Source organism: Strix uralensis, chromosome 3 (genome assembly GCF_047716275.1).
Source record: "Strix uralensis isolate ZFMK-TIS-50842 chromosome 3, bStrUra1, whole genome shotgun sequence".
Taxonomy (NCBI): domain Eukaryota; kingdom Metazoa; phylum Chordata; class Aves; order Strigiformes; family Strigidae; genus Strix; species Strix uralensis.
Window position 1 is genome coordinate 61,470,461 of NC_133974.1, and position 25,826 is coordinate 61,496,286.

Below are 25,826 nucleotides of genomic sequence, written 5' to 3' on the forward strand. Positions count from 1 at the left end.
AAAAACACTCCAGGGAACCTAGAGTATTTATATATTTTACCACGTATAAACACATTCCTCAAACAGCCACTGGGTCCATTTATGAGCTACACATCAATTACTGAACATTTACATAGACGATACAATCATTGGTAGTTTATCTTATACGCTGCTAAAGGCAAATCCTCTTAATTATAACTTATTTAGACAGAAATTTCCAATATATGCAACTCTAGTGTTTTTAATGTTGCTACACTTTCTCTACTTTTCCCCCATCCCTCAAGATGAGAGAAATTCTGAGGTTTGATTTTCCTTCCCCCTCCTTTTTAATTGGGTTCTGAACCTCAAAAGTTATTAATAGCAACTTCTCTTGTCCTAAACATAGCCAAAGTAGTCTTTTACATAAGAAGGCCCCATTTTGCTTAAACACTGAGACCATGTACTGCCTTCTCTTTCTTAATTCTTACACAAAGAAATGTAAATTTAATCAGATGCTTGATTACTATAGTTGGGATACAGTAAACAAGCAGGTGAGAGAGAATGTAAAAGAAGGGCAGGAAGGATACTGTCACAAACAAGACACAGTCATCTCAGATGCAGAATTTCTCAGAAAAGGATTAGGCAGTAAACAGATACCAGTTTTACCTGGATTCCTCCCGGACGAGGCCTTTTCAATATAGTAAACTGGAGGATAAAGATGCTGTGATCTGGGAGTTTAAAAAAACCCACACCAATAAAGCAAAGGCTAAGCAGAAGCAGGGAAGAAACTAGGGAATTATCAGGGAAGTTACCAAAAACCCCTGACTTGCGGCTGGGAGCCTAGAAAGTGAGGTCTTAAGCAAGAAGGTATTCATCCCACAGGCAAGTACGCTCGGTTGTTTTTCTGTCCTGTTTAATCTGGCAATAACAGTCAACACACAGCATGAGTGGAGTGGTTGGAATTTTGCTTATTACTGCCCACACACCTACAACTGTCAGAGTAACAAGATGATGATAAAACATGAGTTGTTCCTAAAGTACCAAAAGCTAAAGAGCAGCAGCAAGCATAGGCTTAACTTACTCAGTCCACCTTTTCCATTCTAAAGAGATTAAAATCATCCTCCTCACTGATGGCACACTAAAGAGACTCATCAACTTCAAGATTTTCACAATAGATTTACAGACCCTTCTGCCACTTTTTAATATTACACTTTCTTCTTCAAACCCTTTGTTTTGTTTGCATGACTGCAAGGCTGCCACTGTCTCAGGACTCAATCCTTAACCACAAGGCAATAACTGATGTAATGTGGAAGAACATGGAAGAGGATTTGGGATTGTTATGACTTATAGGGTTTTTTTAATACAATTTTTAATTATAAAATTATGATCCCAGGACCCAGTATTTTTCCTCCACATACAAAAGCAGTTGCTTTTCCTTTGAGAGAAGGGTAATTATATGGATTTTGATGCCATAACAAGCAATACCTTTATAACTCCCCTATATTTCATAAATCAAAGTAAGATTATATTATGTTTTTCCTATTTTCAAAGTAGTATTCATGGCAAGAAATTCTCCAAAACTACTTTCCACTACAGTTTTGTTCCAAGGACGATGCATGCAGTGCCCAGGGAACAGTATTCAGTAAGAACTTAAGTATCTATGAGGTAATCAACGTCAGTACTGCAGTGCACCTCCAAAGTGAATCAAATTGTTATTAGGAGATAAATAAACATTTACTAACTTAATTCTCTTGTTCCTGTGTCTTCTAGGGACTGTCTAACATATAAGCTTACTGAATTTGAGCATTTTCTTTGGCATTTGCTTCAGTTCCCGGTTACCTAACTTTTTTTTAGCTTTAGGCTCACCATGCAAATGCTTCACATCCAAGTGCAGGGATTGTTTTGTTTGGGGTTTTTTTAATCATGCATTCACATCCATTAAACAGATTTTTTTTCTAAATCTCTTAACTTCAACATCATAGAATAAGATGGACCTATAAATTAGTTAAGGTTGCTTTCCGGTGACAAGTGAAGAATAGGTGTTTTAAGAGATGGATGGCCAAAGTTCTTTCCCTAAAACACAAACTATCTAATACTTGTTTTCATTCCCATTTCCATGCTTAAGCAAACAGAGGAAGATGTTTATAGTTAGCATCTGGATACTATCACTATGCAAAGACATCCAACAGATTATTTCAGTATTCTTAGGGTCTGCAAATGCTACTCTTTCAGGTTCACAGCCTCATCACACAGGCCATAAAGCTCCGACCAAAGATTTTCAAATACATGGTTTCTGTCAAATTGAAAGTAATGTACAGTCTCCCCTCTTCTGAATGCTCATAAAGAACATCTGTGCAGTCTCTCTAAACAAGAGCATAATCTTGCCCTTCCCAAATGCTGGTCACTTAATGCAACTCCTTGTTCAACAGTTGACAGAAACACCAATAAATCACCAGAAGAATTGCACATTTGGAGTATAAACTTAAAGAAATACAGATAAGTGAGCCAAAGGGAACAACCACCACCCCCAAAAAAGCTGTTTAGTATATCTACTTCAACGTGTTTAAAACAACCTATAAATTGAGCCTGGTAGTTAACTGCTGCTGTGCAGACACAGGATACACAAACCAGCGAGGAACTCACTCATCCCTGGAAAGGGCTGCAGACCTGGAAACACTTCGTGCCTTCAACGTGACTCAGAAGCTGTTAACCTACTCTGTAGTATTTAACCAAGTCAGTATACAGGGATTTCAAAAGGAAAGGAAAGGGGAAAAAAAAGTTCTGAGAATAACACACCACCTAAGAATGCAACACCTTCCCACTTATGCAAGATGAATCAAAGCATCAGACCAACTTTATCAAAGAAAAAAGCTACATAGCTTGGCTATTAGCAGCATCCAAACTCAGTAACTACTAATAGAATTGTTTTAAAAATATTAAAAGTTAATGGTTAAGAAAGAAAAAAAAAAAAAAGTAATTTGACTGACAACTTCTCACTGCCAAGTTTCAGCCACTACAGCCAGAAAAAAAATCATCTTTACATTCTATGACATTACACCCATTATTTAGTTGAATTTACCAGGGAAATTATATTCCCTTCCATTACCAAGCTTTGTTTCAATTGATTCAGAAATTCAAATCATGACATGCTAAAGGTTTTGCTCTCACCTGGAAATACTCTGTCCTTATTTTACACTTACATATGTACGTACATTATAGCTTTATGTGTGTATGTAGCAAGGAGATGAAGGGTTTTCTTGGGGGTGGGGGTTGTTAATAGTTTGTCATACTATCTGAAAGAAAAGGTAGCAAGGAAGAGGAAAGCCAACCCCACAGAGATTTGCAAATGCAATAAACTTAATATAAATAGACCTTTTGCACTAAACAAGACCACACAGAGAAAGTATTCAGATGCTGAAGAGCTGGCAAGCCTGTGGAATTAGTTTCAATTTCTAGTATTTTCACAGGTTGGGTCAGGATGGATTACTAGTAAAAACCAACTCCAAAAAGACTGTATGTTTGGCTTTTCTGAATTTCTGAATAAAGAAAAGACCGTTTTATTACATTTCCGTTGTGGAAAAGAAAAAAAGCCTCTTTCACTAGAAATTTTCTAGCCTGAAAAACTGAACATATCGAATGCACCAAACAACACTGTCACATGAACAAAGACAGATACAGCTAAGTAGTTAAGTGAAGGAGCATGTAAATTTCCTGAAAAGTCTAGTATTTATACTCATTAACCATTTTTGAGTAAGGAATCTCACATACCTTGCCTCCCTTCAATCATGGCATGAAATCCTGTAACATTGCCATAAAACTCTTCCAAGAAAAACCAAGGAGAGCTAAAGAGATTTAAAAAAAGAAGGAGTAGGGAGAGGAGATAAGAGTAGTGGAAAAATGACAACCCACTTCTTTTTTCAGGGACAGGTTAAGGGATTACGAAATGGTTCAGTAGTTCTGAGTTTGGTTTGGGTTTATTTATTTAATATTATTTTTAAACCAACACCATTATCTCGTCTGTAAAACATATGATGAAAAGCACTGAAAAGTTAATACTTAAAACATATACAATACTCAGATTTCAGCATACTAATTTGAGAGATACCAGAAGACATGTCTTTACAAATATAAAAATGCATTTCTTCAAAGGAATCAGAAGTTTCACAAAATATAAAACTGTCTTTGGTATTTCAGATTAGTAGGTTTTAACAAATTGTCTCTTTAAAGCATTTTAAGTACAGCGACAGCAGTCAGCACTGAGAACTTATCTCTGCTGTATTAAGCCATGAACTCAGCCACATTTCTTCAGTGCTCTCACGGCTGGTAAGTGCTTTCACATTTACAAAGAACAGGCAAACAGGATAACGCTAGCAGAACCAAGACAACTGATACTCCCCATTTTGATCTTACTCCAGCCTAATACCACACAGAGATGATACAGATATAATTAAGGGATAAAATATCAAATCAGAGCATTGTTCAAATTAACAACTATGGGGCAAGTCTCCACCAGGTCTTATAATTTTTGTTTTTCACGGTAGCGAAGATGACAAAAGCAGCCTAAAATTTCAGAGCTTCAATACATTTTTTATTACTTAAATCCTTAAAGCATTTAAAAAGCAACAGGTATCCTAAATCACACTATAGGATTCACAAACAAATACGACCTGTATTTGGAAATAACAAAAAAACACCCAGTAGTTCAAGTATTCAGCTATTCAGTCAAAATTTTCATTCTGAGCTGTTTTGAATTCATGTGAACTACAGCCACGGTTGTTCTTCATAACATTTTTCACTTCTGGTTAATATTCATCAGTCATTTTTACTGTTACAGAGCAAGTGTTTACACACAAAAGAAAGCATACAACTCCACCTCAGAATAAATTGAGTAACCAGTGTGTAATAATTAGAATGAAAATACCATAATTTAATTGCAGCAGAACTTGGTTTTAAAGTATACAACATTGTCTCATAAGTCAGTAGAATGTTCATGACATGGTAGTCAAGAAATGGCTTCCTTTGCTACTCAATTAATAAATATAATCACATGTTTTCAGTAAACAGTAGCAGAACTAAAAGACTTTCTGGCAAACTGAAGAGTCCAATCCTTCATACACTGGCTAACAAAAATAACCTCGTATTACCCGTAGTACTGAGCAAAGAATTGATTCTTTTCACAGCACCAATCCTCAAGAAATTAAGTCTCTCAAATCTTTTACTGAGGCATATACTTGGTGCACTACCATAAAGATGAGCCAATTCCATATACATACGATCTTCTTAAAAAGAACAAATGCCTGACAAGCCCATGCACAACACCTTTTAGCTTAAAACAAGTTTTTACATGTTAAAGCTAATTCATGCCCATGGAAAATACTGATTTTTTTTTTCCCCCCTCTGAACTATTAGACCTGAGAATCTCTTCAATTCTACAACCACTTTATCTATCAACAGCAGAAATTAACTTGATTAGCAGCTTCACAGAACTTTTTGTCTGCAGTCCTTCAAATAAAACAAATCACAGCACTGTGTCATTAGTTCATTGTTTTCATACTAAGTGATATATTAGATCCTGCTGAATATTTTTAGAGTGTTTAAAATAAAACAGTGCAAATGTTGTCAAGGCAAAGATTTGACCATGACAATAATCACAAAATAGATTTGGTTAGATAAACAAAGAAATGGTTCCTAACTGAAATACACGTAGAGATTTGTTAATAAAAACTCCGTTATCAAAATTAAATTTCAGTAACAAAAAGCAAACCTAAAAACTTCTGCTGTTTCAAATTCACTGATCAATACTTAGCTTTTAACTTCCAAAGGATAAATGCAGCTTAGAAATGTTTCAGATATTAAGTCAACTAAAAGGAGCTCCTTGAACATGTAAATATTCTTTCTAATGGATAATTTTAATTTCCACAATTTTAATGGTTATTGAGCAGCTCAACATTCAGAAGGAAAAAACAGATTTAAAACAGTTTCACATGCCACCAACATCAGCTTTTCAAGTCTGAGGGTAAGTGTGCATGCACTTACAAAAAACTCTACAACAAACAGCTATTCTTTTGTCATATTCTGTGTTCTGGGGGCTGGGGCAGTGTGTGGCTTTTTTGCTTGTTTGTTTCTTTGTTTAAACACAGCATTGAGTTGACACAAATACTAATAACTTCTTGTTCAGGAAAAGATTTCAGTATGTTTCTGTTAGCTTCTAATATTTATAAAACTTCTAGAAAAAGCAAACATGACTTTCAACTATACAGCTTCCTGGTAAGAGTAGACTGTAAGTGACTTTAAACTACATGGTAAATATGCACTATAAGTGACTTCAAACTGGTAGTTTGCATAGTTTTAAACTACATAGTATAAAGTCACCTGTAGTCAAGACTTAGCAGGAAGCAGCATGAGATAATGGCCTTTCTGACCTACAAAATTAGATACAGCAGGACCTTATGCTCAGCCAGACGCTACAAAATTCTCACCAAAGTCATTTACCACTCCAACTGGCTCACCCTGGCCTTTAGAAACCACAGCCATTTTTCTTCTTCCACCCACATCCACATGTCTCATGGGCAATCCTATTTAAACACCCCACGGGACGGGGAAGGACGGATCATGTGGCTGAAAAGGTAAAAACACAGAACTGGGCTTTAAACCGGTTTCTGCTGCACCCCAAAACTAGGTGTCACAACATCCTCTAATTCTAGCCTGGTATCTAGGTGTCACCTCCTCCAAGCCCTCTACTGCTTGCCACCACACCTGCTCTCTACAAAGTAACATTAATAGGCCACTTCTTGCTTATGCATTTCTGTAATAAATGCCTTAGCTATCTATTATAATGAAAGAACATATTTAAGCCCAGTTTACTCAAAGATGCATGTCAGGGAAAGAGACACTAGCACTGTGTCATGGGTATGCATGCAGTCAGCCAGAACACAATCTCAATCACCTTCAGCCAGTCCAACCCCTCCAGCTCCAGAGGGAGCGCCAGGCCTCTCTTCCCACCCCTCTTCCATGCCCTCCCACCTCCTCTTTGCACTTCTTCGAGCGGATGAAGCGGTTGCATGGACAGCAGAGCGTAGAGCCAACATGACTCAAAACAACGCAAGTTCACCTTACATGAGCTGTGCTGCAATTACAGCTTGTTGTCAAACAGAGCCACCCCACCATCAGACCCCTCCTCCCACACATCAAATTTATGTGGCCACACACCTGCAAGTCAGCTAAACTCACCAATCAAAAGGAAACTAATCCCAAGCCCTATCATTCCTCAAAGAAGATTCACATAAACTTAAACCAACTCACCCACAGGCCACATGGTGGCCAGATCTAGCACCTGAGAGCCATTCAAATGACGGAAATGCCCCCCTCTGTGGCAGCAGTAACTTAAATTAGCTTAATGGCATCGGCAGACTAACTGAAGCTCCAAATCTGAGTGCACACTTCTGGGAGTAACACTACAAAGGCATCTTTCCATGACAATAATAAACTATGACAGATAAGATCCCATCAGCACATGAAAACACAAGGTGTGTCCTGACTGACTCAGTTATCAGGACTAAAGTAATAGGTTTGGAAGTTTCCTACTACACATCCAACAGGATCAGTGTTGCAAAAGGAAGAGCAGGGATTTCACCAAAACAAATGCTTATGTAAAGCAAAGCGGACACACTTTGTGATGTATCCAACTCCTGAGAGTCAAGACAGCCTAAAGGTTTTCCAACTAAAGAGGTCATATAAAGACACCATAAAGGCTCCAGGGCAAGAAGCAACTATACAGCAGTGCTGCAGATCTCTGCCTGTTAATCCAGATACTGTGAATCTGTGCATGTAAGAGGATAAACTCTTTTTTAACTCACCTGTATTAACAGCATTTCAGAAAGAAGAGACAAACCACAGTGGTAAGCATTAAACAGGTTAACTCCCCCAGACATCCAAAACGAGGTCACAGGTCCTTCAGAGCCTTGCTTAAAAGTTCTTCCCCTGCCTCCCCCACCCCAAAGGGCTGGTTAAAGACTCTCCCCTTTCCAAGTGTCCTGCTGTCCACTGACACAGACACCCCACAGACCACCATTTAACCACAAGATCTCAGCTCTTCAGTAATTAAATAGATAGTTCCACAGAAGTGTCAGCTCACAACCTGGAGTGGGACAAATGGTACAAAAAAGCAAAGCAAATGCCAGAAACGATCACACTATGGATAGGGAACAGAACAGAAATCATTATTAAGCACTATATAAATCCATCAGGCAGCTGTCTCTTGGATACTCTGAGCAATGTAAAACTGGAAAAGAAAAGGAAAGCTGATAAAGGATGAAAAAAAGATATGGAATGGTACCTTCATAGCAAGTGGCTACAACTGGACTTTTCCAACTAGAAAAGGAATAGTTGAGAGAGGGTGGAAAAATCCTGCATGGCATGAAGAAGGTAAATTGGGATAAATTATTAATCATCTCTTAATACAAGAGCTAGGAGATATAAAATACAACTAGCAATTTCAAAAACAAAGGACCATACTTCTTTCCACACAACATACAGATACCTTGTCATAAAGTGAGGCGAACGCTAAAAGCAATACAGGCTGAAGATATTAGGCATAATCACAGTTACAAGAATTCACTTACAACATTAAATACCAACACATTGTCTCTGTGGATAGACAGTACTCAGAGGAAGTCACTCACCTTGCCAAAATCCCTCCCCCCTGAGTGCCCACCGTCAGAGGCAGGATACCAGGCTAGGTGGACCTCTGGCCCTGATCCTGTGCATATTTCTTACCTCCCCCCCTTTTTTTTATTTTTAATTATCTTAAGTAGATCTCAAGTAACAAAAAGACATCAACCTGGTTTAAGAGACACTGTTTACATCACCACCAATCTGATCAAGCAGTACTGTGATTTCTCAGACAAAACAAACTAAACAAAGACTTCTGGGGTCACTGTGTTCTGGGTACTTTCAATCCCATCTGAACCAGTTAAGTACCACTTTGAAAATTTAAATACATTTTATAATTGTAATATTGCATCTGAAAATTCAGATAGACAAGCGATCTCTGAACTAGCAGTGCCATGGAAGGAGCTGAATGTACAAAGGAAAGGAAAACATTTGGGAAGAAGAGGCTGAAAGCAAGAAATAAGTTCACTTTTAATTCCCCTCATCTTCCATATAATTTGTCAATACATTTTAACAGCTTGGTGGAAAAAAAAAAAAAGCTACTGAGAAGTTCTCTTATACATACACGCCTACCTGTACAAGGGTCTCTTGTATATTACATGCAAATTGTAGCGCATTCAGGGATAAAATATGACTGAAGCAATTCTTGCTGTTCTGACAGCAAAGGGCTAATGTGAGTTTAATTACTTAAAAGTATTTTAAAACATTTTCAAAAAGCACTTAATTTCTTCTACTACATGATTACAAATTAAAAAAAATTTAGATATGCTTATTACAATTTTTGTGTATTTCTCTGTAAGTATATTTAATTAGAAAATCCTTTTAAAACAAATAATATCTTTGACTTTACAATATCAAATTTCTGAGTGAGATTCTCTCCCAAAGACAGACTATAACTATTTTATCGAGGCGGGGGGAAAGATGATTCATCCAGAAATATTTACTTTTGCCTGTTCATTTGTGACACTGTAACTACTTTGCATGAGAAAGCGTGAGGAACAACTAATAAATTACATAAACTTATAAAACATACAGTCCTCCTTTTGGTGCTTAACTATTCCTATGGTCTGAAATACCACACTTAAATAACTTCAGGTAAACTGATGCATTTCTAGAATTTTTATCCTCATCTCTTTCATTTAGTATTAAAAAAGCCACACAGTTGCACAGACACCATTGGAGGCAGTGCAATGCTATTTCCATCAGCCAGCAGTGTTCTTCAAAAAAATTTTTGAAATATTTTTTTTCCAAAATTTGAAAACATGCAAATTGCTAAAAATAATATTTAAAAAATACAAGTTTAAAGTGATCAAGTTGTGAAAACAAGCTGAACTTGTTCTTTATCGAACTGTAGGAGTTGCAGATGAAAGGAGGTGCTATAAAAGGAATAGCTAGACTTCAACAGAGAATTCACTGCCAAAACATTTTGGCCTAGATTCTGACAGGCACGCACCCAAGTTGAAGGGTCATGGAAAGCAGCGGTGTAAAGAAACAATCCACAGAGACCAGAAAACATTACACTGTGGATTATGGCTGGATTGGGGGGGTAGAGAGAAGCTGCTTGGGTTTTTTTTTCACTTGAGATCTGTGGGGAAAGACAAAATACACAGTGTTTCTACTATGTGCAAAGGGGGTGGAGATGATATACAATTTTTAAGACAGCAACAAATTACAAGATGGGTCTTGTTCCTTTTCCTAACTTGCTGCTGCTCCTCCTCTTGCCTTCTCATTTGCTTTCATGGAATATGTTATGAGGAAGAACAGATAACAACCATTGCACACACGCTTGTGCAGAAAGACAACTTTCAAGGAAGTCATACTCTGTAATTTGATTAGACCCTTAATAAACATACCAAAATTTATATGAAGAATTACAGATCTGGCCAACATTCACACTCAGGAGTAGTACAAAGCATCATAAAAAGGAAATAATAATCAAATTACAATGAAAGATTTGTGAAAAGTCCAGACTGAATTAATAGCTTCATTAAAAGCAAAGAAAAATTAACAGGTTTAAATTCTTAGAATTCAGATAATAAGAATACTAATAAAAAGGAAGCTGAAAATAAGTTAGATTCAGTTTAACATGGGAAAGTACAGACCGCTATATTAAGGTGAGGTGGGGGAAAGGCAGTCAAAGGAAGATGCTTGAAAAACAGTACTGTTAAACAGAGGAGATGACTATGAAGAAAACAGATGCTCCTGGGTGCACCAAACACAGAAACATCTCACTGTAGGCTACAAAGAGACCCTTACTGGTACAGACATGTCAACCCCAACCTTTGTGCCCTTCATCCACTAACACCAGGATAAAGATGTCTCATCAACAAAGACACAAACACAGATACACACTTCAGGGACTGACCTAGAATAAGGAACAAAAACAAAGTTTATGGTAGCTATCAAATTCAGAGCCCTCAATCCAAGATTAACCACAAGCAAGTATTCAGCAGGGCATAGCTCTTACATGTGGATACTGAATGTATTTACTAAGAGTCTGAGCACTATACCTTAAACTGAGTGCAGTGAAAGCACCAGCTACTAACAAATCTATTTCTGCAAACCATCAGGAAAGTCTGAGCAAGTCTCCAATTAATAAACCTCCAACCGGTGCAACACATCAGTATTTCTGATGCTTGGCAATAGAAACTGAAGTTTCGAGCTGCTGACACACTATACAAAAAAAAAAAAAAATTAATCTCATGTTTCCTAGATACAATTGTTCAACTCCTTGACAAGCTTCACCTACTGTGGTCAGAAGGATATCGAACATTCTTCTCTGCTTACCTAACACGTACCCCAGGGTACCAACCCAGCTTCTTGTATTTGCAGTTCCAAAAAGGGCTGCATGCTACATTTTCAGCATAAAATACCACGGACCATATAAGTTATCAGAACTTCCTACTCTTCTTATGCCAGTAAACAAGCTCCTAAAAAATCTTTACATAAGAGTTACCTTTGGTGTTAACGTTAGCCTGACTAGTTACAGCAAAGCCAAAATCCCTGGTCTGATTTCAGTATGGTTTTGAATGCGAAGATGTTATGCACGGGCATATTTTATTTTGGCTATTCCTACAACATACCAGCTGCATATATGGTACACTGCCCTTCCCCTAGTAAAAGGCTTATAGGTGCTTACATAATCTTACAATTCTGATACACAGATATTAAATTATACACACCAAAGTCAGCCACATAGGAGGGATGTAATCTGTTCAGACCAGCACAATTTCTCTTACTGCTTCAGTACGTTTCTTAATCAATGACATCTCAAATGTCTCAATTAAAAATTAATTTAGAGGAGGACCGGAGTGAAAAAAAAGCCTCCTAACTACAGGAGTCCTTAACGAAAACTGTGCTTCCAAGTCTCATGAGTGTAGATACTTTTATTAATGGCACTTTTCAAATCAGTATCCTACGATAAAGCCTTCAAACGCTTGTCCAACTGATGCACCCGGTGCAATTGCAAGGGCTATTTAAAAACAGACAAACGCACAAAAAAGAGCCTAAAGTCTACTTCAGCCAGTCCTTCACGTAGTACTTCACACCGCAGACAGCAAGAAGAACACGTTCACGCTACAGCTTCACCCTAAGCAAACCAAAGATGCTTCTTAAACTACGGCGGGTTCAGGGTCCGGCACACGAGCCCCCACTGCCCGCCGCGCCCCGCATCGCCCCGGCATCGCCCGGGAGGTGCTGCCCCCCCGCCCCGCCCTGCCCTGCCCTCCCGGAACGACCGACCGCTCCGGCCCCGGCCCCAAGGCTCCCCCGGGGCCAACAACTCACCGCCGCACCGGCCGCAGCTCCCACCGCCCGGCCCCGCGGGCTTTTATTCTGCAAAACGCCGTGGCGTGAGGAGGGGGGGGAGGAAGGAGCGAGAAATTCGCGGCTTTCAAACAAAACAGACGCCGGCCCCATATGCTGCCTTCCCTCCCCTTTCTCGCCCACCACTCTTTTTCTTGAAAGGGGGGGATTCCAGTAGCCGGCGGCAGCCCGGGCCGTGCCTCCCCGCCCCACGCCTCGGGGAGCTCGGCACCGCGCCCCGCTCGGGCGGGGAAGCGGCCGGGGCGCCCCGAGGGCTGCACCCCCCGCGCAGGGCAGGGAAACGCCGGGAAAAGTTTGAGCGGGGGAAGGGGCGGCAGCAGCTCCGGCCCCGCCGCCAGCCCCGCCGCCCCCTGGGAGGCTGGCCGGGGGTGAGAGGGGCAGCAGGAGGAGGAGGGGAGGAAGGGGAGTTTGTGGGGGGCCCGAAGCCTGCGTCCTGCGAGCCCCGCGCCGGCAGCTGCGGACACGCGTGGGTCGCCCTCGAGCCCCACAGAGCGGCGGCGGCGGCGGCGGGGGGGCGAACCCTTCTACGGTCCCACCGCAGCTCCTCGGGGCAGAAGCCGGGTCCCGGCGCGGTGCCACCCGCGACCCTCTCCCTCCCCTCCCCTCCCCAGTGGGCACCCCGCGACCCCGCCCGCCCTCACCTGAGCGGCAACTCACCTGCGGAGAGCTGGGCCCGGGCCGCCCCGAGCAGAGCGGGCGAGCTGCCGGCGAGCAGGGCGAGCGCCGCCAGCAGCGGCAGCGAGGCGGCGGCGCCGGCCCCCCTGCCCATGCCGACTTGCGGAGAAGTTTCCGAAAGAGGCCGGGGCTGCCCCCGGCCCGCGGCGGCGGCGGCAGCGGGCGGAGCTCGCCTCGCCTCGCCCGCCCCCCCCGCCCCTGGCCAGGAGACCCCCCCGCGCCGAGGGGCGCCCGCTGGCCCCGGGGCCGCCCGCTGGGGCAGCCGTCTGCGGCGCGACGAGCGCGGCGGCAGCGGCGGCACCGGCTCCCCTCGTACTCCGGAGTTACTTTGCTGCTGGGTGAGCGGGGAGGGAGGGAGGAGCCGAGCGCGGACGTCCAACCCCCCGCTCCCCGGCACTTGGCAGGGGGAATGTGGGACTCCGGCCCGCAGCCCGGCGCGGGCGGAGCGGAGCGGCGCCCGGCAGCGCCTCCTGCTGCAGGCGCGGGGGCCAGCACCGCCGCGGCTCGGCTCGCCACGGCTCGGAGCGGCGCGGCTCGGCTCGCCACGGCTCTCCCCGGCACGGCACAGCTCGCCTCGCCTCTTCTCCGCTCCCCCCGGCACGGCACAGCGCGGCCCTGCAGCTGCTACCGGCGGCTCTGCGAGAGCCCCGCTCGCAGCCCCCCGCCCGGGGTGCGGGTCCCTGCCGCCCCTGAAGGAGAAGAGGGGCGAAAGGGAGCTGGCGAGGCGGGGAGGGTCGGGGCACAGAGCACGGCCGGGGGGCGGCGGGTCCCGGGAGCTGTTTGCAGGGGGAAAGTGCAGCCGCCCCGGGTGTGATTTGCCGGCGGTGCCGGCTGCTAGAAACGCGTTATCGACCGGGGGGCGAGAGCTGCGTTATCGCCGTGCATCAGGCAGCCTGGCTGAATCTGCGAGCCAGGGCTTGTGTTTTTTCTCTGCTCCCCTCGCTTTGGCAACACTTGCCTGGTTCGTAATGCCAGTGAAGTCTCATTGATGGGAATTGAAATTGTAATAAACGCTATTGCCGTTAATGCTGTCATTTCCACATCTAATAAATAACCGACCTTCCAGACAGGCCTGTATGCAGCTGTACGACTCCGACACCGGTGGGTTGTGAAGCAGGATCTTCTCCCCAGACCCAGGCTCCAGGTATGCCATCCAATAAAGGCCTCTGTCTCTGAAAGCCCTGGAGCTCCGTATGCTTCCAGAGCCTTAGGACCCAAATAAACATTTGGAATAGCAGATAAAGGCACCGGTGATGGAGTTTCTGTTTAAATAAATTTCCTGCAAAATTTGTAACCTATTTTTTTATTAGTTTTTCTTTTCTGTATGTCAGATTGTAATTAGAGATGTTGTATAATGGTTGCAACAGAACCTGAAGCCACTGGAAACTCACAGGTTTTATTGCAAACTCGAAATTCAATCCAGGTTCATCGAAGGTTTGCTGTGATTCAAAATCCTTTCCAGCCAATGCGTGGCAATTGATAGGTTTGCCTCTAAGCAAACCCTCATGTTTTCACAGAAAAAAAAAAAAAAAAGGTGAAACACAACAGTTTGCTTTCTTAGACAAGCTAACATGTACTTCACACGCAAAAAGAAGGAATGCTAAAAAAGCTCTACACCTGGAAACCCCCGTACTTCATTTAGGTGGAGTGGCTAGAAACCAACTTCCATGCTTACTGTGAGCTATAAAGTGATGTGCTTCAGTGAACACTGGCTCTTTGTTTGAACTTTGAGAAGGATGGGAGCTGGGTGAGGCAGATCTCATGACACCGGGTGTTTCAGGAAGGATGGGCCACATACTGGGTCCAAGTAAACATGAGAAATTCTTCTGAGCAAGGTGAAGGAAAGCAGTGTGCTGGCCCAGCTTCTGTTGCGTTATGTTACATTGCCATTTCTTCTTACGTGGAAATTTTTAATGGAAAAGACGTACCAATTAATCTTGGTATAGGGGTCGGGGGGGTACATGGGTATCTGATGCCATCCTTTATGCTGGGAGCTATAGAACTAACACTGTAAAAATCAGTTCAAGCCAGGTAACTCGTGCATGGTTTGGGAGGGCAGGGGAGAGGAGGACTAATGCCTGCTTCCCCTTAACCTCCATGGCAGTGTCACAAGTATCTCCAGTGACCAGCACTGCAGATTGCCACATCAGGAGTGTGAGAGAGGTTGTTAGGTGATGGTGGATGTGCAGCACCAGGTCACTACTCCATTTCACTGCTGTGAGTTGTGGGTCCCACTGCTGTACAGTCACCTGTGCGGTGATAGTTTCCAGATAGTTTCCATATCTTCCAGTGGGAGTCTTCTGGGATTTCATCCTTTCCCATTACTCGCATTCCTATTAAAAAGCAACAAAGAGGATTTTGATTGCTATTCTTTCCTTGACTGGAGAGTTCAAGCTTGAAAGGTAGAGGCAAGATGCCCACATGACCCCGCTTTTCCTTCAGGTATGTATCTGTTGAACTGTTATGTGTAGTTCACTCTATGTGTCCTACTGTACTTGGCATCCTGACAAATACTTAAACTTACACATCAGGTTTGAAATCATTTTTATGTTATATGACATGAATGGATTTATTTTTGTTCCAGCTTTTACATTTTTAGAGCTCTAAATGTCTTATAGTCTTTTGCATTTTCAATCAAGAGCAAAGCATATTTATATTACCTCTTGCATGTCTTTTAAATGTAAGCTAAATAGAACAGCAGAAAGAGGGAGCAACCCCACAGTAACGCCTTTCCTTCCAGCCCGAGGGGTATTTGGAACTTAAGGAAGGTACAGTCTTTATCCTGATAATTACAACCTCTGAATAAAGTGTCAAATAAATCTCTGTCAAATTCAAGAAAGTTTAGTTCTGAAACTCTACTAGATGCCTCTACCCTCTTTGCATTCCCTGTTAAAACTTTCCCATTATATTTTTGGGTGTTGCTAAGCCCATCATAACATTTTTTAACACAGGCTATCATTTAATTTTGTTCATAATGACTGACAGATGTCTAGCATAATGTATCATCTCACAGTAAAATATCTTAAATTAGCAGTATTCCAATGCTATATGGTAGAATTCATATCTAATGTATTTTCCCATGGTATTTGAATAGTAGGTAAAATATAGTTATGTTATAGTAAAATACATATTCCTAACCAGCAAAAATATTTCTCTCTTCCCTCTTTTTTTTTCAAGAACTTTTAACCATTCTCTTAGAGCACAAGGGGATTTCAAGAGATTTAAATGAAATTTTTCTAGGCGAAAGATCAAATAGTCAAGGATTCTCATTATCCTGCTGCTCCCACCCAACTTTCCACCCCTCTGCATTTTTGCTTCCTTTGTGAAAATCTGCTTGCTTATTTTATGAGCCTTAGCAAGACCCAAGGCCTTGAAGATCTGGCTTCTCAAGGTTGGAGATCCTAGAGAAAATTGAGTATTGTATTGACTCAGGTTTTCTTGGTGTTATCCAATAATACCCACGGCAGGGTCTTCATTGTATTTTGACTTCTGAAAAAATATCTCAGTAAAATGTACTGCAAATTTCAACTAAATGTATTATTTTACTGCCTAGTGCTCACAGAGGCTTTTTTAGAGCATACTAATTCCACAGAGAACCAGCGACCAACGCTCTCCTAACAAACCTTGGACACGTGGACTGGAGAGAAGGAGACAATGCTGAGAGTCTTACTGATGCTTTTGAACAGTTTCCTTTCATACAGCTGCTTTTCAGATGCAAATGTGGGGCTGGTAGAGAGTCTAAAAAGGATGGGGATTCACTGCTGCATATCATGTGTGCACAGGTAGACTAGGGTAATAGCTTCCAAATAGGAGCACCCCACATTCACCCAGCTAATTGTGGTACATGATGGGAACAGGGCATGCAACAGAGGAACTGCCCTGTGATTATCGGTCCCCAGGAGCACCTCTGCAGTTCTTGCTCATGTTCCCCAGCCCTTCTGTCATCAGAATTAGTGACAGGTTTCTGTGATTATGGAAAGTTCTGTGGCATTTCCCATCCTGAGCCTCCTGTTCTCACTTGACCTCCATTCTCAGCAATATCCACCTTTCAGGCTAGAATTTTCCATTTCTTTATCCAAAGATGGGCTATTGCTTTGGTCTGCTTGTCATTTCTGCAGTTTTGATAAAATAGCCTGTGATTTTTAAAGAGCACATTCCCTATTATTGACCAAATCCTGTCTTATTTTTCCTTTGAGCAGACAAAATAGTTGACAAATTAAATACAGCATGGGAATAGCCTTCAAGAAGGAGTGAGGCAGGGCCTTGTTCTGAAATAAGTCGTTTTACTGAATTCCATCCCTTCAAAAGTACATTGTACTGTGCATTCCTTATGTCAGGGTCCAGCCCAGAAAGAAACTGATCTCCAAGTTTGTCTAAACATTGAAGAAACTGCTCTGTAAAAGTGTCTATTTTAAGAGAATCGTGTTCGGTAAGACACTATTTGGCTAAAGCAAGGGCCATTGAGAGCTGGGCTTTGGGAGGCAGCTAGCTAGTATGTGAAGCACAGATCACCTGTCTATTGGTGATTGTGAGTGCGTTAAACTCTGCAGAACTGTTTAGTTTTAGACAAGTTATTGCAACACTTTTTCTGTGTGTATGGCTTTAAGCAAATACATCTTTCCACATTACCTAGAAGCCTTTTACTAGTCATAGTCTACCCCCGTGCCATTTGTCACAGCTTCGTGTTAGTATTCCTCATTAGAAACATAAGAGCAAACATCATTTTGTGCCGTTGAGGAAGATACCAGCAAGACTTTAGAAGTTTCTGAGGACTTGCAGAGATACACTGCATTTCTGTACTGATCAACCAATTCCTTTTAGATTATCCTGCCTGTACCTGCTGCTTGCAGTGGTTTGAAAGCATGTAGAGCTTTAAAGTCCACAACACTAAAGCTGAGCTTGAACTTCAGCTGAAGGTGTTCATTCAAGTTTTGGAACAGCTCTGAAAGCCCACTCAATGTGCTCTTCAAAGATTCATAAGAAATTGGGAGAAAAATGGACAGATGACCTTAGGGCATGTGTGACCACTGAAGTACAGCAGACAAAGATCCAACAGTAGAGAATGGTTGAGTTGGATGAGGTCTAGGAGGTGTTAATCTTATGCAGTGAAAACTAGAAGCTGACAGAGAAATGAATGTAAAAGGATAATATATACATGGGCCATCTAGAGAGATCATTTTAGCAGTGGCTTTTTGGGCTAAATAGTTGGCCACAATCAGTAGGATAAATCACACAGTATTACTTCTGTTCCCTTATTAGGTAAACCTGCATATATTTGTGGCTTAATTGGGTAAACACGCACATTTAAAATTCAATGAGTGGAATGTTTGTAAAATGTTAATGGATGAAAGAAACAAACTGAAAGTAAAATCAATGTGATCCAAAATCACATTGCACTCTTCATCCAGCTTTTACCCAGTCTTAGCATGTTGTGATTGGCACAAGTGACATGGCAATGTTTTGTACATAAAAAGAAATGCAGAGCTGGATGATTTCCTCTTGAGAACCTTTAAAGAGCAGGCAGTTTGTGAACATTGTCAAGTGGTAGGCCTGGAAACACTTGACTATCTCTTTCCTATGCTTTTTTTTACAAGGTTTAAGTGATTTGGAGGTTGCAGAGGAGACATGTCATACAAAACAGACATCAGAAATGCATTTGTAAATGTCAAACCCTGGCCCCATTACTGACAAAAAATTCAACAACTTCATTTGGATGGTGTGATTCATTTAGGGAGAGTAATGACATGCAAGTTGTCCATAGCCTCAAGACCTTTCACAGTGCTGTTATGTCCAGTTGTGCTACATCCAATGATCAGTTTATTAAGGTGCCTTGGAGGCAAATTAATTATTTAGAAGTACAATAAATTGAGAATTAAGTCTTCCCTCCCTTAATGGAAGTAGCATTCTTAAGATTACCATAAGATCCTCAATATCAGACATTGCTGAACTCTTATCTGAAAGAAGACCTATTTGAGGAAACCTTAAAGTGAAATAAATAAAGCTTATAAATCAAAAATTACTTTTAAGTAACACAGAGCTCTGTAGTGTTTAGCAGGTCTGCTGGGATTGGTAGTGACTTTGTTTGGCTTATCCAGGCATAAATGTCCAATATAGATTACTGCAAAACCTGTTACTGAAATTAAAGCTTGGCTTGGCTTGGAGGAGAGCAATTACTCTCCCTGTAATAATTGTTGGTGTTGCTGTGGTGTATTCAAAACTTTTATGAGATCCAAATTCTTACATGTTCCCACCTCTTCTTGTTAATTGGAAATTGATACATATGAGGGTAGCTAAGGAGTCTGCCTGAATATAAAATGATCTAAAGAAAACAACCCTGAGCATAAACAACCACAAGTAAGTGACAATATAAAAAACATTACCCATTCCTCCGGCACATTTATCCATTAAAAAGGAATATATTCAGGTTCTTGCTGTTAACCAAGAGATGGCTATGATTTGAATAAGAAAGAGGCTCAAGAAGCCCAGTATATGATTCAACCTTACCTTCACAAATTTTAATGATAGCCAGGAATTAAAATTGGAATCTGCAATCAATCAGTCCATACTCAAGGGAACAAGAATATGATTAAAGACATTTCAAGTCCAGCACTATACTCACATTTATTTTTGCAGTCTCACTGGCTACCAACTGAAGCTGGGGCCCAGGTATGTGCACTTCGTACCTGTGGCTACACTGCTGATCAGTGACAGCCACCTGAAAAGGAAAGTTCACATCTGTCAGAGGTTTTCTGGCATTACCTGCAACAGGGCAGGGAAAGGCGCTAAACAAAATATAGCTCTCTCTTCTTCAGCCTACCATGTAAATTTATCAGCTGGGTTAGGGATATATGACCTCTCAAAGAAGGAGGAATAGATATTGAATTATTTCTTCCTCTGTCATAAAACCGAGGAATTGTTAAAGCTCTGAAGATACTTTTGCAGAAACAATTGCTAAAAATTCATGGGTGCCATCTTGTCTATAGTTTTAGGCAGATTTCATCCCCAAGGGAAATTAATCAAGCCACATTAATACATACTCAGCAGACTCACAAGTCATAACTGACGTCTGGTATAATGATTGCTCATGTCACTCCGCAAAAGCTTTCTCTATTAGAACAGTCTTTCATAAGCCGCTACTAAACTTCTCTTCCAAAGTGGGAAGTCTCATCAGATAAATCTTACAAACTCATAAAGACTTTGTCTCTGGGGTCCGACAGCTATTTTCTGGTTGCTCTTAGAATATTACTGCCTCGGTTCTGTGTACTTTAACTCCAAGATTTCATTGTGACTTTCAGGTATCTACCATAAAGCCCTAAGTTTCCACTTTTATGTTCATTTCAGAGCTGAAGTATTCTCTTCAATTCCCAGTTTTTAAAATAAGCTACTAAAATGGAAAAGGCTACCTACTCCAAGAATAGATGTGTATATATCTTATCCAAAGTAGGTTAACTTCTGCCCAGAGAGTTTATCAGCAGTTGAATTACCTTACTCTGTCTTTCCTAGACGGCAAGTGACTCACTCTGAATTACTGTATGTCAGGATGTTGGAGCCATGTGTAAAGTTATTCTATTCTTCTTTTTTTCCTTTTTTTTTTTTTAGTTCTAAATTTAAAACTTGCATTTCTTATATCCGGTTTAAGTTGTGTAATACCTAGAATATTTCTTCTTTCTCTAGAATAAGTTTATAGGAACAAATCAAGAAAGTTGGAGAAAACAGCATTGTGAAAGACAATGTTATATGAGAGAGGATACTGTAATACATTTAATAATAATTTTATTATGGTCTGGAGAGTGTTGAAAAATTAAAACTTTGTAGAGCAGAATTAGTGGGGTTTACCTGGAAACTTGTTACAGAATTTGTTTCCTGAAAAGAAGGTTCACCAGCCATTTATGTGAGAAAAATATTTTACCTGTCCTGATTGTTCATTTTAGTCTTAAAAATATATCTCCACTGGCTTCTGAAATTCTTTTCATTTTAATGCAGGTCCAAGGAAAATGTCTTTACATTTTATATAGAATAATCTGGCAGCTTTTATAATGAACTTGGCTGCTTTTTTTTCTGTCTGTACTGGGGTGATTCTTTATTATCATGGCTATCGCTTACTCAGCTGAGCCGTATTACTGTCCGGTTTATCTCAGTAATGACAGACTAGGGGACAGAAGAACAGTTCAAGAATACTTATGGCAAATGCAATGCCACCCTTCATCAGCTGTGAAAAATATATTGTACTACATTACCATCCTTTTATGTGCTGTAAATAAGCCCACATCCTTTGTTTTGCCTAACTCCTTCCAGATGCCACTTCCCTCAAACAAATCACAGACTTCAGGTTCTCAGCAATATTTTCTTGCAGATTGAAATGTGTTTATAGATCTTCATTTAGCCTACAAGAAGGTAGTTTCTCCAGGTTCAACGGCTGGATCAATATGTCTTTGCATTATCCCATCCTGTTCTTGAACTGTCATCTCTTCTGGGAAGGGACATTTCGGATACAAACAAGAACGCTACATCATTATAGTACTGATAGCAGTAGTAACGTTGATACCGTTTGCAAAGTGGTGTTGCTGTCTAAAGAACCAGCCATTTTTCACCTTAAGCCTGGGTTTGGGTAGCTTATTATCTTCCTAAGTCAAAACTGCCCCAGGAGACCTGAGGAAATCTCTAGGATCTCAGCCTGTTTTTCTTCACATTCCAGTCTTTTCATCTCTTCTCTTGGCTTCTCATCCTCCAGAGAAGAAGGGCAGGGTTCTCTTCTACACTCAAACACATCAAGGATGTATTTAAGAATGACTCTGACCCAAAAGAAGTGTATCATAGTAACTTCTAGTGGACCTGATCTTGAGGCTTTCTGAGTCAGCAAGATTTTGGTCTCCGTGAAACTCCAAAATACTTTTTAGGTCCTATTCGCAATAATTCAGCACATTTGTCTAATTTTTGGTGTCCCAATGAGAGGCAGTGGCTAGTTTTTTACTCCTCTTACAGTGCCCACCTGAGTGCCAGCACTTAATGACTGCTGACTATGTGGCACCACTATAATGATAGCACTAGCAATAGCACCATTAAAACAACAATATCATTAAATCATCTTCCCAGAGGAGATAATAGACAATGATGAAGCACAAGAAGAAAGCTATAAATATAAATGATGTTAGTCTTGGAGAAAATCACTAGTATATTCAGCAGGAAGAAAAAGACAACAATTATCAGAAACGCTGCGGTTCCTACAGATGAAGGGTTAAGATTCCCATGAACTCCATCTAACTACAGGTTTTATTTGGACAAAATATAGATTCAGAGACAACCTGTCCTTGCACAGCTGAAATGCCCTTTCTCCTGTTTCCTTTCCCACTGGAGTAATTAGCTATGGTAGCAGTTCAGAAGTGGTTGCCTGGCATTTATGATTAGAATTGTTAATTCTGAATTGCTAAATATTTAATTTAATAAGGAGTATAGTCTGCTTAAAATCTTCTGCCTACATTTTTACATTTGAGGTTACAAGTAACATCTACAGATTATTGTACCTGAGAGATTAGAGAATATATGTTCCTCCTATTTTTCAGTGTGCTCACATGATGCATTTTATAGCACTTCAGGTCTAGTTATTTGGTTGGTGTTTTTATATAATCAATGAAAGCCCTGTCCAGCAACACTGGCTCTCCACCTGGTACTGTGAATAGCCCCACTGAAATCAGGGCCTCATTCATCATGCCTGATGGTAATGGCTTGCTAGGTTGGGCCAGATCTTATAACTTCCCCCCAGCCTTTCTGAGGGTGTTTTCAAAGCATTTGGAAGCTAAAAATGTATATTAAAATGCCCTAACTGGTAAAAATGCAAAGTACCCATAAAAATTGATGAGATTTCCCGATATAGCTTTTAAAGCCACCAGAAGGGATTGTTTGTTAGCTTGCTGTGCAACACGGTCAGTAATAGTGTCATCCCACAATACCCTCTGTTAAGTGACCACACTTGTCCTCAGCTAAATCAAAGGTCTGAAAAATCATTCAGTCTTTATTTTTGAAGAGTCTAAGTCTTTAACCAACACTTTGCCTCATGATGGATTTCAATGACTAATCAACTTAATTTTGAAAATGTGTCAAGCTTTGAGTTCCAAAAATTCTTCTTGACAACATCTCTCTAAATTAGTCTTTGCTTTTGCCTACACTAATTATTGTTTTATCTATATACTATAGATCTCAGAGGGGGTTGTCAGTAATAAAATGATTAAAAATATATTGTTAGCAAGCACTTACATTAAAATTATTTTTACTGTAATTTTTTAATCATCAGCTGTCAGGGATTTGAGTCATGCCTGATTTACAGTGAAATCTGAGAGAAGATAGGTTTTTCTATTGGCTTACGTTAACAAAGAATACTCCAACAAGTCTTTGGGATCAGAAAGTGGAAGCCTACCTATCCAGTCATAAATTATAAGCAGTCTCATTAATTTATTTCAGGTTAGCACATGAAGGAGTTTTTATAACCATGGTTGCAATAAGGCAGGTAGAGTGCCTAGCAGCATGCACGGATTCCAGAGAGGTTTGTGATCTTCTCATCCTGCTGTGTTCAAAGTTTTAAGGATTGTCTTGAAGCTAATGTTTGATGGATAGCATACAGTGCTCTTCCATCCAGCACTGTGAGTCATAGCATTGTGTATTGTACCAGTTTATTCAACTTCCACAGACCAGCATATCCCACACAGAGACCTAAGTGTTTCATTTTCCTTTCTCTAAGGACAAACTTTCTGATTCTACTTTATATTCTTTATCCACAGCTTGTGAAGTGGAATAGAGTTCCAAATGTGGAGATGGTGACTTGACTCTGCTTTTTTTTTTTTTTTTTTTCATGTGGAGAAATAAGCCTTGATTAATGACGAGTTTCTGTTCACAGTGTTCTTTCTTTTAAAAGGCAAAACCTGTTCTCTGTGTGTATGTGGAAGATGACAGATTGACAGCCCTGGGAGACTGAAAGCCCTCTGTTTATCCCCAGTACAGATACAGCACAACTAGTAAAAATGCAACTTTCTGTGAGCTACCCTGCCAATGTATTTATTTCAGCCCCAATCTACATGGCCAGGGAAACATTCAAGACAGTAGAGGTTATTTTAGTTAACCAGGCTATGTGGTCCTTTGTCTTTGCCAAAGCTACCCACCACTGTGATGGCAGTTTCTGTGATCTGGATGTCTGAGAACATCAGCTTTCATTGAGCGGTCAGCACATGGTAGTGACTTTCATTTAAGACTGATATGATCTGAATTTGAACTGTGTCTCATAGATGAATGCCTTAATGTTTTGTTTCCAATCACCTGAGCCTTCCAGCTACTCTGTGTCCCTTGTTTGAAAGGAAAATAGAGGTTATATTTTGCATTTGTGTGACTGGAGAAAGGAATCTTAGCTGATGATACCTGGGGCTGATCACATTCATTTCAGCGCTTTGGTGCCTCTTTGAAACTGAGGGGATACACCGTGAATTTTTTTTGTGACTCTTCTTGCATGGCTATAAAATTCAGTGAGTTCAGAGGGAATAGCTGGGGGAGCGACCTGAACATGTGACAGTGAATAGCATAGTGAATGAATGAATTGCACACTGATTATTGCAAGAGATTTTCACAGATGCAGATGAGCATTATAGATCGTAAAATGCTTTAGTACCATTTTGGGAAGTGGTACACTGGAGTGTAAAATGAGAAGATATTGTTAATGATTGGTTTCTTAGCACATTCCTATTTCAAGGAAGCCAAAATTAAACTGGCATTCTGTGGTGGGATAGGAAAAGGAGGACCTTGGCTGGGCATACAGCTGTCTCAGGACAGCAGGCGTTGGTGAGGAAGAGGGTGAGATCAAGACAGGAATACGCTTGTGATCAGAGAGAAAAAGAAGGCAGGAAAAAACATGCAAAGGAAAGGTGACTGGAGAAACTCCTCAGGATCTTTCTTCCTGTCCTATGTCTAGCACTTAATACTCAGAAAGTGAGTTTAAGGTTATGTGACTGTAGTGAATTTTGGTCGGGAATCTGCTCAGGCAGCCCAACTGAAATACTTCTTTTTTTTGTTTGTTTTCCCTGAAAATGAGGTCCTGTAGAGGTGCAAGGAATTCAGCAGTTGCAGAAATTACTGAGGGCACATTTGGTCTTTGTGAACATGCGGTGAAGTGCTACCTTGCACTACTGCGGTGGCAGTATATGATTAATATTGCAATTAATAGCTCATGTTTCTCCCCTGTGCACCCAGATACTGAGCTGTCTGAAACCTGATTCAAGAGATCTTGCTGCAGCTGCAGTGTTCTTGGTACAACTCCCCTGTGCTTTTATAACACTGTAACTAATATTTCAATGCTATTCTATTCCCAAAGTCCCCAAATCTTATTTCGTCTTTTTTTTTTTTTTTTTTTCTCTTTTCCCATTTTCTACAAATAACTTTTGCTGCAAGGATGTGAATATTCTCCCCATGTCAATGGATGTCTACCTAACACTGAGTTCTGTTATTTCTGTATTTCCACATTAAATTCTAGAGCATGACAGCAACTCCCTCTATCCTCTGAGACAAGGAGGGAACTCATACCATGAAAGACTGAAAGAGTTCAGGGCATTGAAGGTTCTTTACAAAATCTTTCCATCCAGCTCTAGAATCTGCGGAGGCCCAAACATTTCACATATATGTCTGATGAGTACTTTGACGCTGCTTTCATGTGCTGTAGGATT

The 25,826-nt window shown here is 40.9% G+C and overlaps 1 protein-coding gene across 7 annotated transcripts in view; it reads right to left on the reverse strand.

Annotated features, from left to right (window-relative positions):
- PTPRK (protein tyrosine phosphatase receptor type K) overlaps positions 1–13,326 on the reverse strand; it is a 418,363-nt gene extending 405,037 nt beyond the window's left edge. For 5 of the 7 annotated variants that reach the window (XM_074862472.1, XM_074862471.1, XM_074862470.1 and 2 more), the window contains exon 1: positions 13,111–13,325. In XM_074862472.1, coding sequence (XP_074718573.1) covers positions 13,111–13,222 — 112 coding nt within the window. In that variant the 5' untranslated portion in view covers positions 13,223–13,325. Of the gene's footprint in view, positions 1–13,110 lie in introns of all 7 variants that reach the window. The other 2 variants (XM_074862468.1, XM_074862473.1) reach the window with 1 other exon arrangement.
- Between the last annotated feature and the right edge of the window lie 12,500 nt (positions 13,327–25,826).